Below are 18,371 nucleotides of genomic sequence, written 5' to 3'. Positions count from 1 at the left end.
CCTATGAGCCTCTGAAAGCCTGACTTGGTGCAGGAAAACAAAATGTACTTCAAAATTTATAAAATTATTACTAAACTTGTAAGTCTTCTAAATTGCTCAAAAATTATTATTTTTTTTTCAAAAGTGCTTCCAAATTAGAGTAAAGAGATGGAAATATATATTTAATAAAAAAAATTGTACAGTATGTATGTACATATGTGTTCTATTGCAGTTAAAAATAGGGAAAAATTATAATTTTTACAAAATTTCTTAAATTTTTCTATTTTTTAAGTAATTTCCGCAAATCGTATCAGTCTACTTTTACCACTAAAATAAAGTACAACATGTGACGAAAAAACAATGTCAGAATTACTTGGATATTCAAAACTTTCACAGAGTTATTCTCTGATAAGTTCACACATACCAGATTTGACAAATTTGGCTTGGTCATTAAGGTCCAAACAAGCTTGGTCACTAAGGGGTTAAACTTGTAATATGTTTGATTACAAAACAACAGCAGTTAAGAAAACAGCACAGGACATGGGTTTAGACTACCCACCACCCATAGAACCGAGGAGGGAGGAAACATTCAGAGCCACCTGTTTATGTGACACTGAATACTTCCATACCTGATAAAAGTTATCTGTCAAGGCGTATCACGACACTAAGATGGATGGTATTGCCCTAATTGTGAAACCTGTTGTTAGACATGTATACTGAATGCCGCTTGAATGGTGAATGGCACGTGGTGGCCTGATTCAGGGGAGCTGACCAGAATGTAACTGTTGATTGGGCATTCTACTACATGACTAAGCAAATTTATCTTCAAAAGAAGGGAATTGTCAAAGATATTTTTAATATTGCTTCTTTATGTGTGAACATAAAATGCTGTCAGGAAGATTAATTGTGGACAGTTGCAACTGTAAAAGGCTTGCAGAGGAGAATGGATATTCTATTATCTAAGACTTATGGTATTTGACCCAATGACCTTTGTATTCTGCTATTTAATTACAAAGGCTGTCATGACTAAAAACCTAATGGCATTTTAGATTCCATTGGGTTGTTAAGACTAAAGATACATACTAAGACGAGATTGGACGATTCTGTATTTTGCCATATGTGAAATGTATATGTGTAAGTAAGTATGAGGGTAACGCCTACTCTTGTATTGTCTTAAATAAAGATACGTCTTGCCACTCATGGGAGAGGCACATTTGAACACCAACACTGCGTGTCGTAGAGGCTCTCCCTAACCTCCAGAGAGAGAGAGAGTATTAGTAGATTTGGAACTCATAGACAATTGCAGATAAAGTCCTGTTTTTAAGGGACAAAGTAAATTCTGCAGCGAAAATGGTAAGAGACATATTTATTTGCATTGATCTAGTTATGCAGCCTTTTTATTAACATTGTCAGCATTATTAAATGTTGGGGGGGGGGGGCGCTGTTATGATGTTCACCCTGTTGTCCAGATTATCTAGAAACTGCCCTGGTCCAAACTGTTAGTAGTATTATGAAGAAATATATACGGAAACATCACACACGTGGATGATTTAATAGATGCAATTTTGCTGTGAAATTTGGAAAGCTGTCTCCAACTTTTTTTTATTAAATCAATGTATGTTTTTATTCTAAGCCCCTCTTTAATTGATTGTTATTATTATTATTATTATTTTTTTTATGATACAGCTTCTATGTATTCTTTATACATAGAAGCTGTATCGTTCTCTCTCAGCCGATTTTGTCAGTTCAGCTGAACTGATGGCTTGGCTGAGAGCGGGCTCTGCGTGTCTCTGACACACACAGGATCCTGCTAATATCGATCACATCTATGTTTTGGCTGCAGAAAATAAAAAAAATGACACGCAAATCATGAAAAAGTTGTTATTGGAGCGGTACTACAACAAAATTCAGAGCAAAGCTGTCCTGGATGTTTACTCAAGTCATAGTTAGATAAAAATTCATAATAAGGGCCCTCCTACAGCCTGCTTGATAAATCAAAAACAAAAAAAAAGCCTAAAAAGTAATTTAAATATATTTTAGCTGTACAGACAATGTTAATTAATGGTGGTGCCTCAGTTAAAATATAAGTAAGATCTATTTTAACAAGATATAGGGGATGAAAGGTTGGCCAGTCGGCATCTGTTTCCACTTTTCTACCATACAAATATATATATATATATATATATATATATATATATATATATATATATATATATATATATATATATATATATATAAATATATATATATATACATATAAAATCAAGATTAATTTTATTTGCTTTTGCTTAATGAACAGTCTGTGGGAATTTTTCCCCTGCTTGCCGAATATGTTACTACTCATTTTTCATGCTGTCCTAGGTATTGGTATTCTTTGGGCACAGACAGCTGCAAAATATCTGTTATTACTGTAATGCCGCTGCAGGTGTTTGTTCCATAATAATCTCTTTATGGATAAAGACAGAACTAGCACTTATGAGTACATGAGCCAGATAATTACTTACAAGACATTACTGAGCACTTTTGGGGCAGCAATTTATTTACTTAGACTTATTATAGAAAACTGCTGAATGCTAAGTAACTTGGATTTACACATTTCGTGGAATGTACTGTATTATTCTTTACCTATCGGTAGTGCAGCAGCTAGTAGAGCCACAGCATGAGGCTCCTGGGTCCCCCTACTATCCAAGTGCTTTAAATCTGTAATATGACGTGCTACCGCCAAAGACATGGCACATTTGGGCGCTTAATACAACAAAACAGTCAAAGCCACAATAGTAAATCTGCTCCAATGTTTTTTTGTCGTGTGGCCAGATTTTACAAAATCCCATTCATACATTAAAAAAAAAAACACAGCATGCCCTATACATTATTGACACCATGGCATTAAAACAACGTGATCATTGGGGATGGATAAGGGGTACTAAATGTACGATGTACTGTATTATTGCTATGCATTTTTGTGTAAACAATAATGTATGTATGTTATGTTGGAAAATAAAAAAAAATTATAACAGAAAAAAAAAAAAACTTGATCATGGATCTTACCTGCGGTACCAAACTGTGGTTGGAACAAACGCTTACACACAAAAATTCTCCTAAAGGTAAGGGCGGGTTCACATCACCGTTCGCTTTCTGTTCCGGGAGTTCCATCGGAGGTTTCCGTTGGGTGAACCCCCGCAACGGGAAGTGAAAGTGAAACCACAGCTTCCGTTTCAGTCACCATTGATATCAATGGTGACGGAAACATCGCTAATGGTTTCCGTTCGTCACCATTCCGGCAGGTTTCCGTTTTAAGGACGGAATTAATAGCGGAGACAACTGCGCTATTGATTCCGTTGGAAAACCATCAGTTGTCATCAGTTGTTGTCAGTTGTCATCAGCTTTTACCATCCGTTTTTAACATCAGTTTTAACCACAATGGTCCACCAAAAAGGTCATCTAGGGTTTGAAAATGTGTCAATTTTATCAGAGTGGTGCATAGTTTGTGATAGATTGGATACATGATAAATTAGATACTTGTTGTGTCAGGGCTCTCCTCTGCACCGGCCTTGACGTTACACCAAAGTCTCACACACACATTGTAATGTTACCTGTGTCATATTCAGTGCAGCGCCAAGGCCGACACCAAGAGGGAGAGCCCAGAAGGCAGCTGCTGTCCATTGACCTCAGATCAAATCTTCGAAGCAGCCATGTGAGCGTGAAAAGACGCCAAACCCTAGCCCTAACTTCAGGGAGTAGATTGTTTTTGGTGCCTTTACAGCTACCCAATCCTACCCCGCATCTCCTACCCACCCTACACCACACAGGGATTGCTGTTGTTTCTCTTCACACAACATGGTTCGGGTGTGTGCCGTTAAAAACCGACATCTAGGTCCATTTTTGATGGCCATTTTGCATCTGTTTTGTATTCATTCCGTGTCCGTGTTTTCCGTTTTTAATTTTGTTTTAAAAAAAAAGATGAATTTCATGTGTAGATAATGAAACACTGCCCTCTGTCGATAATGCCGTAGTGCCCTCTGTATATAGTGCCACACACCCCCTGTAGCTAATGTCCAGTGCCCTCTGTAGATTGTGCCACACACCCCCTGTAGATAATGCCACAGTGCAATCTGTAGGTAGTGCCACATAACCCCAGCATATAGTGTCACACACCCCTTGTATATAGTGCCACATGCCCCTGTAGATAATGCTGCAGTGCTCTCTGTTTATAATGCCACAGTACCCACTGTATATAATGCCACAGTACCCCCTGTAGATAATGTCACACAGTGCCCCCTGTAGATAGCGCCACACAGCGCCCCCCTGTAGATGGCGCCACCCCCACTGTATATAGTGCTTCACCATTTCCCCCGTAGATAGCGCCACTGTAGCTCCCTCTAGCAGCGGAATCCCCGGCCAGAGCATTGCTGACAATGTGGCCGGGAATTCCCACCGGGACGAGCCCCTGACACCACTGTCCATATATGGACAGTGACGTCAGGGGTTACTCCATGATTGGAATCCCCTGCCACAGCATTGCCGACGCTGTGTCCAGGGATTCCCTCACAGAAGACCCCATGACGCCACTGTCCATATATGGATGGTGACGTCAGGTGTTACTCTCTGAACGGAATCCCCGGCCACAGCATTGCCGACACTGTGGCTGGGGATTCCCTCATGGAGGACCCCCTGACGCCACTGTCCATATATGGACAGTGACATCAGTGGCTACTCCTTCAGCGGAATCCCTGTTCCCAACTCTGGCCGGGGATTCCGCTACAGGAGGAACCCTTAACGTCAATGTCCATATATGGACAGTAACCTCAGGGGTTTCGTCTAGGAGAGGCCAGATCATCAGCAATGAGGATTATGCTCAATCAGTAGCCACTGACGTCACTGTTCATATATGGACTAGTGATGTCAAGGGCTTCCTCGAGCACAGAGCTTAAAGTAGCGCTGTGCCCGAGGAATCCTCATCGAGCAGAGTAGCTCCCTCTGCTCCTCCACTCTGAATTCCTTCTGAAGCAGGGACCTGATGGTTCCCTGCTTCAGTATTAAGTTCAACTGTGTCTGCATCCTGAGGACGCAGACACAGTTGACAGCGGGACATACCCCGGGCCGCTCTGAATCCGCAAGCTGTTAGTTTACCTGAAATGAATACTTAGAGGGGTCCGGCTACTGTACATTATGAAACCCAAAACCATAATTCTGGGAGAGGGACCGAAGTGATGTTCCCTTGTGAAGACCTCTTCATGGCATTACCACGTTGTCTCCAGACCAATCACCGGCTATCTTTGCGTCTGAGATAAAAGCGGCACTCATCGCTGAAGAGCATAGACCTCCATTTCAGCCTCCATTGCTGTCTTGCTGTGCACCATGATAGCCTTTGAGAGCAGTGGCATGTGGTCAATGGAACACCTGTACCTGAACGTCTGGCTCATAGCCCAATGTCATGCAAATGCCTTGTGATGTTTTTTTTGTGGACACTAACCATTAGTTGCCACCCTAGGCTTGGGATGTGATGTCCAATTTCACTTGCAGTACAGAATGGATCAATACGCGCCATTCTACCAATCAGACTATCTGTCCGTGCAGAGTTTCGCCTCCACGCACCTCTTGCTGTCATTTCCGTTCATTGCTGTTCTCCCAACCTCTGGGACACGCAACATTGAACAGTGCTATCATCTCGGCCAAGGCACATAGCGATCTGCCTGAGTGATAAACAAAGGTCTCAGTTAAAGGATTCTGTCCCTTTCAGTGTGGAAAAAGTTGTGATAACTGGCACGTCGACGAACATGAGGCATCGCACAATCATCCCACACCACCTGATCCGATTTTTGACGTATCATGTGGCTAAAAAACTTTTCTTACAATCTGGCTTTTATGCCCCTTCCACATGTCACAGATTAGAGCTACGTGCTTAAAAATTTGATAATTTGCAGACTTTAGCAACACCTGCTACTACCTCAATTTGCATAACCTTACGGCTTGTCCTTCTTGGTATTTCAATGTTGAGGAGTGTATTTATCAATCAGCAGCTATACTTCACGTACACTAGTGAGAGAAGACTAGTCATCACTAGATTACTAGATCTGAAAAGTAATCTACTCACCTGTAAGCTTCACTTAGTGTTTAAGGATGAGCCCACATTAGATGTGGTGCAGCATATTCACTATAACTCCTACCACCTTTTATTTTCATTAATATAGGAAATGGTCATGCATTTTGATAACAGCCATTCAATGTATTTTATGGCAAATAGATATTTTTACCGTCAGTCTTATTAAAGGGAGTCTGTCAGCAATTATAAGTCCCCCCAAACGGCTAACACTGCTAGAAAGCTAACGGTGAAACAAGTGTAGATATACCTATGTTACCGATCATAGTCCTTGTATATGCAAATGAGATGGCAAGTGTCCACTGATCAGGGAAGTGTCCTGCATTCTCTTCGGTAAACCCTCCCCAACTCCTCCTCTCTGCTGCTGATTGACAGCTCTACTGGCCCTAGGCATCATGAGCCGTTTAATCAATCTACAGCAGAGGGGTGGGGTTGGCGAGGGTTTGGAGCAGAAAATGCAGGGCACCTCACTGTTTGGCGAACACTTGCCATCTAATTTGCATATTACAGTGTGGGTGATTAAAACTACTTTTTCTTGAGTTATGCAAGGAATATGATCGGCAACATAGGTATGTTTAGACTTGTTTCCACGTTAGCTATTCTGCAGTGTTAGCAGTTTTGGGAGGGGGTCAAAACTGCTGACAAACTCCCCTTGATTCTATTTTTAGTTAAGTTTAATGATGTATGGTTAAAGTGATTCTAAATTAATATAAAAATATATGTTACAAAGTGTCAGCACATGAAGTAATAAACATTGTGTTAAAATTCTGCCTCTGCAAGCAGCTACAACATGTACAGGGGAGCAGGGAGCTGTCAGAACGGCTGCAGGTTTGTCCTTAGAATAGAACTCAGCAACTAACCTGCAGTCCCTCTGACAGCTCCCTGCTCCCCAGTTCATGTTGTAGTTGCTTGCGGAGGCAGAATTTTAAAACAATATATATTACAAATTTTTAGCACTTGATGTGCTGACACTTTGTAGTACATTTACATTAGTATGAAACACCTTTAAGTCTTGATTGACCCTCTACTGTATATTGATGAAACAGATGAGCTAAAGTTGGTTCACATTGAATGAAGAAAAGAGGGAAATGCACCACTTGCATATGAACTCCCACTATTTTGTTGGCCAATTTAAAATACGTGTTGTATGCAAATTAATTCACATCTTGACCGTATTGACTTGAGGCCCCAGGTGACCATGGGAGTATAGAGTACACTTCAGTGGGGGCAATAACAACCACTGATGTGAGTTAGCAACAGTATCTAATATATGTTTTTTCTTAAAGGAGTCTACCTGCTTACATATACCCATCAATGTGGGTTTCATAGCAGGAAATTATTTTTTAGGTTCTACGAGTATCTTAGGAGGACCCCGCTTGTGCTGACTTACATAGCCATGTTATATATTTGCACCTGAAGCTTGTACATTTCATTCAAAAGGTTATTATAATAGATTAAATGTTTTTCTGCCAAAGATGTTTATGGCATATTGACTAGAAATGTCTTAAAAATCTGTTTGGAGGAAATAGTTTCCATATACTGTATACCTGTAACTTTAATGGAGAATGGTCACACATGCATGGCCACTTCTACACCGGGAAGAGCAATTTTTTTATGGAGTCCGTCCACTAGGATCAGATATTTATGGAACTTATATGAAATAAAAATGTATGGACCTTTCTAAGCAAAAAAAATAGTAAGAATGGTCAACTTTGACTAGAAATTAATCTATGAAAGTGTTAGCATGTTTGTGCCGAGTTTAATTGGGCAGTGTAACGTTCGCGGTCGCAGACCGCAGACTCCTATCATCCTGCAGACGTCTTCCTCCCCAGAGATGCCAGCACACGCGGCCATCCTGTCCTGCAGTGACCACTAGGGTGCGTGCTCGAGCTCATTCCCGGCCTTAATGAGCCAGAGCACACACATGTTTTAGATTGACTGATTGCTCCCATGATCACCGTGGACTATAAGAAGGGCCCTGCCCCTTCTTTCATTGTCTGAGCGTTGTTGTGTTGTGTTACCTATGCTAGTCTTTGCAAATGGTCCCTTAGTGTATTCCAGTTCCCAGTGTTCCCGTACCTGCTACCTGTATCCTGTATGCTTTGCTACCTTGTTCCTGTGCATTAAAGAGTTGGAGTCGTGTTGTACCACCGATCTGTCTGCTGTGTTACACCACACCTGGTGTCTGGTGCCAAAGTCCCATCTGAGCCTAGTCATCGCTACTGTCTGAACCACCACAGGTACTCTTGCTTGAACTATAGACTTTACTTGGTACTCTGTATTGGCTGGCTGCTATACCGATACGGCGGTACGGCCCAGTGTGTTCACATACCCACAGGCCGTAACAGACAGTGACTGTAAAAGCACATAAAATATAAATGTATATATTGGTTTTAAACTGAAATACAGCAAATTCTATGTATATTTTATTAACAAAAACACAATTTTACATATAAATAACTTTATTTATAAAGCCACAGATTATTCTGTAAAGTCTTACCACAATTGTAAAAAGATGACAAATTTTAGGAAAACAAGCTGAAAACATTGTAGTTATTGGAGGTGAAAGGGTTACACAAAGCATATTTATGTGATATAGGAGTATGATTTGCTTTAGGGGTACTTTGGAGGGATGGCTGTAAGTTTAACTAAACCCAACTAAACTTTAAACCACTTGTTATCCAGTTTCTACTGTAGATCAAGAACTAGAGTTTTTACTGTCTTTAGTGTTTGGTTACAAGTCTTCCTTTTTATTCAAGGCTGTTGATGTTCTGAATGGAAAACACAGTATTAAACATATATTTGCTCAGTCATCATCATATTTCAGAAACTTGGTCACGTCCTGAAAAAAGGGTTTCCTGACAAAATGGGTTGACAAGAACCATTCCACTGTTTCGGTAATCGCCATTGGCTGGGGAGCGTGGTTCTGAGAGATGGTCCTAAAGGAAAGGTAATGGAGAGGTGATTACGAAAAGATACAAATTATTGTGTATAGAAAAAGTCCAAACACCCTCCTTACAATCCCCAAAAAATTGTTTTTAGGGACCTTGCTGTAGACCATAATTTAGTAAGTGGACTTTGGACTTTTTATGTTAGCTACTGTATCATCAGACAATGCTATATTTAAATTAGCTTTTATTATAAACATATTTTTGAAAACCTTTAGATGGTTTTTTTTGTAATTGTTTTTTTATGTGACTATCCACATAAAAAAAAAATCTTGAAATATTCCAGTTTTCATACTGGAGCAGTTAGAATAGGGTGACACCTCCTATTTTCTGTAGCTCACTTCTCAGCTTCACACACACACACACACACACACACACACACACACACACACACACACACACACACACACACACACTCACTAGCTAGAGTAGAACAATGAAGGAAATGGAAATGACAACACTAACGGCGCCTGATGGTATTGATTTATTCCACTGGCTTCTGTCGACTTTCTGTCATGGTGTCCATTATTTAACCATAAAAATCAGCGCATCATGCTGTGTTTTTTTTTTCAGCATTATGGACTAAATCTGCGATGGAGGCTCCTAACAAGGACTCCAACGAAGATGTCAACATACCCTAAATCTATTGAAGTAAACTAAAATTAAATACAGGAGACATTCCCTTTAAACATAAGCTGTGAGGGTGTGAATCTAGACGGTGCTGAAGTGCAACCCAAAAATAAGGTTGAAAATACCCCTGACCATGAACTAACTCCAGAGGGAGAGCTCACAGCAGGGAATTGCTTTTGTATCTTGCAAAAAACAGGTGAACTGAAAGGCCATGTTTCCTCGTTAAAGATTCTGCCAAGTTTTAGGTGCGGATTCCGTAAAGTCCAGGAAGCTGATAACCCCCAAGTATTATACACCATATGGCCTGATTTAAATGTTGCCATCGTTTTAAGGATTCGTGTTATTTGGATTCTGAACATGGTCATGTGCATGAGCCCTAACTATACAGAAATCTATATAATGTATTCCTATGGGTACCTAACTTGTTTTGTATTTGCGAGAATGATATAAATAATGTAAGGACATTTTTTGATGAAGTACTGGTTATATACATGTATTATATGTTATATACATAGACATTTGTTCCAGTTGTCTTTTACGTGATAGTCACTGGAACAAAACAGTTGTGCATTTTTTCTCATCCAGAGCAGAATGTATACAATGTAAGACCCCGATTTATAACCCGTAGATATGAACTTAAAAGGGATAGTGCATTACTTCTGATGTCTCCAGAGACTGGATCTCTCGCGGTAACTCCACTGCATGCTTGTTGAAATAGTCCATTGTAATTGCATTATTCCAGTAACTTAGATTATTCTCAGGGTTAGAAGCCTTCTTCTTCCGTCTCATGCAGCACACAGTCAATAAAACGGCTATAAATGAAACATAACAGAAAGGTTACAGGTTGCCTAATGGTAAAGTTTTCTAATCTTAAGACGAAGCTACACCTGAACATTGGTTCATTTACTTATTTATTTTTACTCTGCAGTGTAGAAAATACAACAAAGACAATACACAAGCGCCTGTTTAAAGTATATACTGTAGCAAGGGGCTAACGCTCTACTGTTAATAATATAAAGAACCCGTGCTCCACTAACTAACAATTAATGGATATACTTGTATGTGTTAATACACTTCAGGGTGTTTTTGCTGACGGTGCTGTTAACGGCCCCTCCAGACTGGCAGCTATTGCACTAAGGACACCGCAAACAATTAATACCTCCCACATGCACAAAAAGTAAAAGTACACTGAAGATAACTGCCAGTAATCAGTAGGAGTTTACCAGCTGTAGTGAACAGGATTAAAAAATAAGGTAGACAGTTCTTTTTTTAATGCCGATTGTTGGCTCATATGAACAACTTTGTGAAACTTGCCCATAAAGTCCAGAAAATAACTCTGTTGAGTTATTAACTTTGTAGAGAGAGACATTCCGGTACATAGCGTGCTCAATCACCCTATAGCCAAACTCTGCGGTAATACTTAGGGACGTCACAAGAACATTTGGTACGGTGGTCATAAGAGACCAACATTCCATTGCATTTCAGAAAACACTATTTCCTTCCTCAGGAAATAAACTTTGATAGCCTGTGCCACGATCTGTGGGTATGTGGACCCACTAGGCCGCACCGCCCTAGCAGGGAGGCAGCTGGCCAAACAACAGGGAACCCCAGCAATACAAAGTCCCGCACAAGGGTACCTGGATAGTCCAGACAGTGGCCGCAGCTCTGGCTCGGATAGAGGTGGGTGCAGCAGGTAACGCCAGAGGTGGCGGATGACAGCAGGTGCCGCAGGTTGCGCGAGACGTGGCGAATCCCTCTGGACATGGCAGATGACACAGGACGTGGCGGATGACACAGGTGCAGTAGAAACTACTCCAACTAGTAGGCACAGGAACAAGAACACAGCACGGGATACAGGAACATGTAACAGGGCACGGGTAACAACTGGAATGGGAAACACTAAGGGACCATTTGCAACACAGACTTGGGATATACTAACAACGCTCAGGCAAGGATCAGATGGGCTGGGGCCTTCTTATAGTCCAGGAAATCATGTGTGTTGATGATGATGATTTTCTCCATGTGCGCGCGCTGTCCCTTTAAGAGCGGGCACGAGCGTGCGCATGCACCCTACAGCATACAGCGGACCGGAGGTGAGTGCTGGCATCTCCTGGGAAGGAGACGGGAACCAGCGCTCACAGATCCATAGCTGCGGGCGTCAGGAGGTGAGTAAACCCGACGGCCCGCGGCCATGGACACTACAGTATCCCCCCTCTTACGCCCCCTCTTCTTGGGACCAGAGCGAGAGAGGAACTTCTTAATGAGAGCAGGGGCATCAAGGTTCTCCACTGGCTCCCAGGACGTCTCCTCAGGACCAAACCCTCTCCAGTCCACCAAATAGAAAGTCCTTCCTCCTACCCTCTTGCAGTCCAGGATCTCCCTCACCTTGAACACATCAGAAGAACCGCTGGGAGCAGTTGTGGAACATGAAGGCTTGCTGTAGCGGTTCAGGACCACTGGTTTCAGGAGCGACACATGAAAGGAGTTGGGGATTCTGAGGGTAGGAGGCAGCCGCAGTTTATAGGAGACAGGGTTAATCTGTTGCAGAATCTCAAAAGGACCGAGGAATCTGGGAGCAAATTTGTATGAAGGCACCTTCAAACGAATGTTCCGTGAGGACAGCCAGACTTTGGTACCTGGAAGATACCTTCTTTTTGTATCCACTTTTCGCTTCATGCGATCGACAGCCAGCAAAATAGAAGACCGGGTCTGTTGCCAGATTTGCAGAAAGTCCCCAAATGCAGAGTCAGTAGATGTAGTAGACACTGGAAGAGGGACTCTAGGATGTTGACTGTACACAATGTAAAACGGAGTGGAAGTGGTGGACTCGCTTGTGTGGTTGTTGTCTGAGAACTCGGACCATGGAAGAAGCCGTACCCAGTTATCATGCTGTAAGGAGATGAAGTGACAGAGATAATTCTCCAAGATCTGGTTGATCCTCTCGACTTTCCCATTGGACTGGGGGTGATAGGCTGAGGAAAAGTCCAAACTCACATCCAGGAGTTTACAGAGAGCCCTCCAGAATTTCGAGGTAAACTGAACCCCCCAATCGGACACAATGTGAAGGGGCAAGCCATGCACGTGGAAGATGTGCTGAATGAAGAGACTCACCAGTCAGGGAGCAGAAGGTAGGCCGGTCAGCGGGATAAAATGTGCCATTTTCGAGAACCGGTCCACCACCACCCTGACAGTGTTGCATCCTGCTGAGGGGGGAAGGTCAGTGACAAAGTCTATCGCAATGTGCTGCCAGGGGGCATTGGGCACAGGCAGAGGTTGAAGCAGGCTGGCAGGCTTGGAGATAGTACCCTTGTTAGAAGCACACACCGTGCAAGAAGAGACAAAGTCCACAACATCCTTGGACAGCGTGGGCCACCAGAAGTGACGAGCAATCAGGTCTCGGATTTTACGAATACCAGGGTGCCCAGCCAGTTTAGAACTGTGTCCACATCGAAGAATTCTTCTCCTGTCTGCCAACCGAACAAAAGTCCTCCCCGGAGGGATGTCTCTAACCTGCAAAGGATTGGCAGTGACAATGCAGGACGGGTCTATGATAGTTTGAAGGGACTCCACTGTGTCATCCGTCTCAAATGACCTGGACAGGGCATCGGCCCTCACATTCTTGTCAGCGGGACGGTAGTGGAGCACAAATTGGAAACGGGTGAAGAACAGCGACCCCCTGGCTTGACCGGGATTTAGTCATTGAGCGGACTGAAGGTAGGTGAGGTTTTCGTGGTCGGTGTAGATCAGGATGGGGTGAGCTGCGCCCTCCAGCATATGTCTCCACTCCTCCAGAGCCAATTTGATGGCCAGTAGCTTCCGATCCCCAATAGAGTAATTGCGCTCTGCAGAAGAAAAAAGTCTCGAGTAGTAGCCACATACTACTGCCTTTCCTTTGGATCTCTTCTGGAACAGACGTGCACCTGTACCAAAAGAAGAGGCATCCACCTCCAAAGAAAACTGCCGAGATACGTCAGGATGATGAAGAATCGAGGCTGAAGTGAAGGCTTTTTTGAGACTAATAAATGCGGACTCTGCCTCTGGGGTCCACACCTTGGCGTTCAAACCCTTCTTGGTAAGGGTGAAAATAGGAGATGTCAGTGATGAGAAGTTTTGGATAAACTGCCGATAGAAATTGGCGAATCCCAGGAAACGCTGTATGGACCTCAGGCCTTGAGGATGTGGCCACTCCAGAACAGCTCCCACTTTCTCAGGATCCATCTTGAGACCTTGATCCGAGTTGATGTAGCCCAGGAGAGGAAGGCTCCTCTCAAAGACGCACTACTCCAGCTTGGCGTATAAACGATTCTCCCTTAATCGTAGTAGAACTTGACGGACATGCCTCTGATGAGTCGTCGAATCTGGGGAGTAAATCAAAATATTATCGAGGAAAACAACAACACAGATATAGATGAGATCTCGGAAGATATCATTAACGAATTCCTGAAACACTGCGGGAGAGTTACACAGTCCGAAGGGCATCACTAGGTATTCGTAGTGCCCGTCACGGGTGTTAAATGCCGTCTTCCATTCGTCACCCCAGCGAATCCGCATTAGGTTATAAGCCCCCTGCGGGTCTAACTTAGAAAAATTTTTGGCTCCTCGTATGAGATCAAACAGCTCGGATATAAGTGGCAACGGGTATTTGTTCTTGATTGTGATCTGGTTGAGACCTCGGTAGTCAATGCAGCATCGAAGGGATCCGTCTTTCTTTTTAACGAAGAAGAACCCAGCCCCGGCCGGGACGGAAGACTTTCATATGAAACCCCTCTCCAAATTCTCCTTGATATAGGCCAACATGTATAGAGACTCTGGCAAGGAGAGCGGATATACTCGGCCACTGAGGTGAGAGGCATTAGGAACCAGTTCAATGGGGCAGTCATAAGTCCGATCTGGAGGTAGCGTCTCAGCTTCCCTTTTGAAGAAAACATCTGCAAACTGAGCAAACTGGGGGTGCAGTCCCGTCAATGATTGAGGTAGAGGAGGCTGGACAGGATGGATCTGCAACAGACAACGACCAAGGCACTTAGAACCCCATTGGAGAACCTCTCCGGAATTCCAGTCCAGGACTGGGGCATGTAGTCGAAGCAAAGGCAGGCCCAGCAGAACAGGATTGATGGCCATGGGCAAAACAAGGAAAGAAATTAGTTCAGAATGAAGGACTCCAACCTGGAGCTTCAACGGCTTAGTTTTAGAAATGATGGGATCAGGCAGAGGCAGTCCATTCACTGAGGCAACAGCCAAAGATGTCTCCAGATGGAACTGTGGGCAACTGAAGATGATCCACTAGCTCCTTTTGGATGAAGTTTGCCGCAGACCCAGAGTCAAGATAGGCAAAAACCTGATGCGTCCTCTCGCCGGATACTAGGGTCACAGGAATATTCAGCTTGGAACAGAATGCTTTATTAGTGTAATGGCGGGGGTAGGGAAACAGACAAGTGAGCCCTAATCTACCCGCCACTCTGTCCCTGCCTACTTGCAACGTCCCGCCCTAGGCGACGGGGTAATACTGGGCGACGGTCCCTACGCTCAGTAAGTGCACGAGACAAACAGACAAGGGTAAACAAAGCTAAGGGAAATAGGGCAGTTGCCCACGGCAACACCGTGAGCAACAAGAGTGGTGAACGAGCCGTGTCAAACCAGGAGTGTATGAGGTACAAAACGCAGAGCAGGAGAGTAGTCCGTAAGCCAGGGTCAGTATGGAGCAGGGTCAAATAGTTAGGAGCTGTAGCAGGGCCAGGCAACCACACGAGAAGAATCACAAGCAAAGGAGGAACAGGAAAGGCAGGTATAAATAGACAGAGGGCGGGAGCTAGCTCCGTCTGGCCAGGCTGCGATAGGCTCTCCCACTCCTGAGCCTGCCAGCCTGAGTGGTGGAAGAAGGAGTCAGTCTCAGAGACATAGACTCAGGTGCAGACTGATTACCTATGGGCGTATACACAGAAGTTGTGCCTGGCAGATCCTTTACAGTATCCCCCTTTTTATGAGGGGCCACCGGACCCTTACTAAGTGGACCTGGTTTATTGGGGAAATGAAGGTGGAACTTCCTGACCAATACCCCAGCGTGAACATCCCGGGCGGGTACCCAAGTCCTCTCCTCAGGCCCGTATCCTCTCCAATGGACCAGGTACTGGAGGGAGCCTTGGACCATCTTGCTGTCCACAATCTTGGCCACCTCGAATTCCACCCCCTCAGGGGTGAGAACGGGAACAGGAGGTTTCCACGAGGGAGCCAAGGACGGGGAGCAGCGTTTAAGGAGGGAGGCATGAAACACGTCGTGTATTCGAAAAGATGGGGGCAACTGCAGTCGGAAGGAGACAGGATTGAGGACTTCAATGACCTTATACGGCCCTATAAACCGGGGAGCAAACTTCTTGGACGGGACCTTAAGGCGCAAGTTCCTAGACGATAACCACACCAGATCCCCGACCATAAACAAGGGGTTAGCAGAACGTCTTCTATCAGCCTGAGTTTTTTGTACGCTCTGGGACGCCTCTAGATTCTTCTGAACCTGGGCCCAGACTGTGCAGAGTTCCCGATGAACGACCTCTACCTCGGGATTGTTGGAACTACCAGGTGAAACGGAGGAGAACCGTGGATTAAACCCAAAATTACAGAAAAAGGGGGAGACCCCTGACGAGTTACTGACCCGGTTATTAAGGGAAAATTCGGCGAGGGTAATGAATGAGACCCAATCATATTGACAGTCAGAGATAAAACACCTTAAATATTGTTCTAGAGATTGATTAGTCCTCTCGGTTTGGCCATTAGTTTCAGGATGGAAGGCAGAGGAGAAGGACAGATCAATCTCCAACTTTTTACAGAAGGCTCTCCAAAACAATGAAACAAATTGTACCCCTCTGTCCGAAACAATATTGACAGGGACCCCATGGAGACGCAGGATGTGTTTGACAAACAAGGTAGCTAACGTCTTAGCATTGGGTAGTTTCTTGAGGGGCACAAAGTGGCACATCTTACTGAAGCAGTCTACTACAACCCACACCACCGACTTGCCTTGAGATGGAGGCAAATCGGTGATAAAATCCATGGAGATATGGGTCCAAGGTCTCTGGGGAATGGGCAAAGAACGTAGTAAGCCCGCTGGTCGGGACCTGGGAGTCTTGGACCTAGCACAAACCTCACAAGCGGCGACGTAGGCCTTAACGTCTTTAGGCAACCCAGGCCACCAATAGTTTCTGGCAATGAGGTGTTTGGTACCCAGGACGCCTGGATGACCAGATAGTGCGGAGTCATGATTTTCCCTAAGTACCCTTAGCCGGAATTGCAGGGGAACAAACAGCTTGTCCTCAGGAAGGTTCCCGGGAGCTGAACCTTGATCAGCCGCAATTTCAGAGACTAAATCAGAATCAATAGAAGAAATGATTATACCAGGAGGCAAAATACAAGCAGGATCTTCCTCCGAAGGAGGACTGGCCATGAAGCTACGCGACAGTGCATCGGCCTTAATATTTTTAGACCCAGCCCTATAGGTAACCAAAAAGCTGAATCTGGTAAAAAATAGCGCCCATCGAGCTTGTCTCGGGTTTAGCCTCCGGGCAGATTCTAGGAAAACCAGATTCTTGTGGTCGGTAAGGACCGTTACCTGGTGCCTAGCCCCCTCCAGGAAGTGGCGCCACTCTTCAAATGCCCATTTAATGGCTAAGAGTTCACGGTTGCCAATATCATAGTTACTCTCAGTGGGCGAAAACTTCCTGGAGAAGTAGGCACAGGGACGGAGATGGGTGAGGGACCTGGTACCCTGGGACAAGACAGCCCCCACTCCCACCTCGGATGCGTCAACCTCCACGATAAATGGCTCCATTTGGTTGGGCTGAACCAGCACCGGGGCCGAGATAAAGCACTTCTTAAGGACCTTAAAAGCCTGGACAGCCTCTGGAGGCCAGTGGAGGAGATCAGCACCTTTGCGAGTGAGGTCCGTAAGAGGCTTAGCGATGACCGAGAAGTTAGCAATAAATCTCCTGTAATAATTAGCGAACCCCAAGAAACACTGTAACGCCTTCAGGGAGGCAGGTTGGACCCATTCCGCCACAGCCTGGACCTTGGCGGGGTCCATGCGGAATTCATGAGGAGTGAGGATTTGACCCATAAATGGTATCTCCTGGACCCCAAACACACATTTTTCAGTTTTCGCAAACAGTTTGTTTTCCCGAAGGACCTGGAGCACCTTCCTGACATGCTCAATGTGGGAGGACAAGTCCTTGGAAAACACCAGTATGTCATCAAGGTACACTACAAGAAATACCCCCAGGTAATCTCTTAAAATCTCATTTATGAAATTCTGGAAGACCGCGGGAGCATTACACAACCCAAAGGGCATGACGAGGTTTTCGAAATGACCTTCGGGCGTGTTAAACGCAGTCTTCCACTCATCCCCCTCTTTGATGCGGATAAGGTTATACGCCCCCCGTAGATCAAACTTAGAGAACCATTGGGCCCCCTGAACCTGATTAAAGAGATCAGGAATCAAAGGAAGGGGATACTGGTTCCTTACAGTGACCTTATTCAAGTTACGGTAGTCAATGCATGGCCTAAGACCACCATCCTTCTTCCCTACGAAGAAGAAGCCAGCACCTACCAGAGAAGTAGAGGGGCGAATATAACCCTTGGCCAGGCATTCCTGGATATACTCTCTCATGGCTTCACGTTCGGGACAAGAAAGATTAAATATCCTACCCTTAGGGAGCTTAGCTCCTGGT

The 18,371-nt window shown here is 44.4% G+C and overlaps 1 protein-coding gene across 1 annotated transcript in view; it reads right to left on the bottom strand.

Moving 5' to 3' along the window:
- Window positions 1–8,523: 8,523 nt before the first annotated feature.
- TMEM108 (transmembrane protein 108) overlaps window positions 8,524–18,371 on the bottom strand; it is a 205,620-nt gene continuing 195,772 nt past the window's right edge. The window contains exons 5-6 of the mRNA XM_075828595.1: window positions 10,315–10,469; window positions 8,524–9,018 (exon numbers count right to left, since the gene is read on the bottom strand). Coding sequence (XP_075684710.1) covers window positions 8,896–9,018; window positions 10,315–10,469 — 278 coding nt within the window. The 3' untranslated portion in view covers window positions 8,524–8,895. The remainder of the gene's footprint in view (window positions 9,019–10,314; window positions 10,470–18,371) is intronic.

Source organism: Rhinoderma darwinii, chromosome 5, assembly GCF_050947455.1.
Source record: "Rhinoderma darwinii isolate aRhiDar2 chromosome 5, aRhiDar2.hap1, whole genome shotgun sequence".
Lineage (NCBI taxonomy): Eukaryota > Metazoa > Chordata > Amphibia > Anura > Rhinodermatidae > Rhinoderma > Rhinoderma darwinii.
The sequence above is the reverse complement of the archived record's forward strand: the minus strand, read 5'-3'. Positions and strand labels throughout refer to the sequence as shown.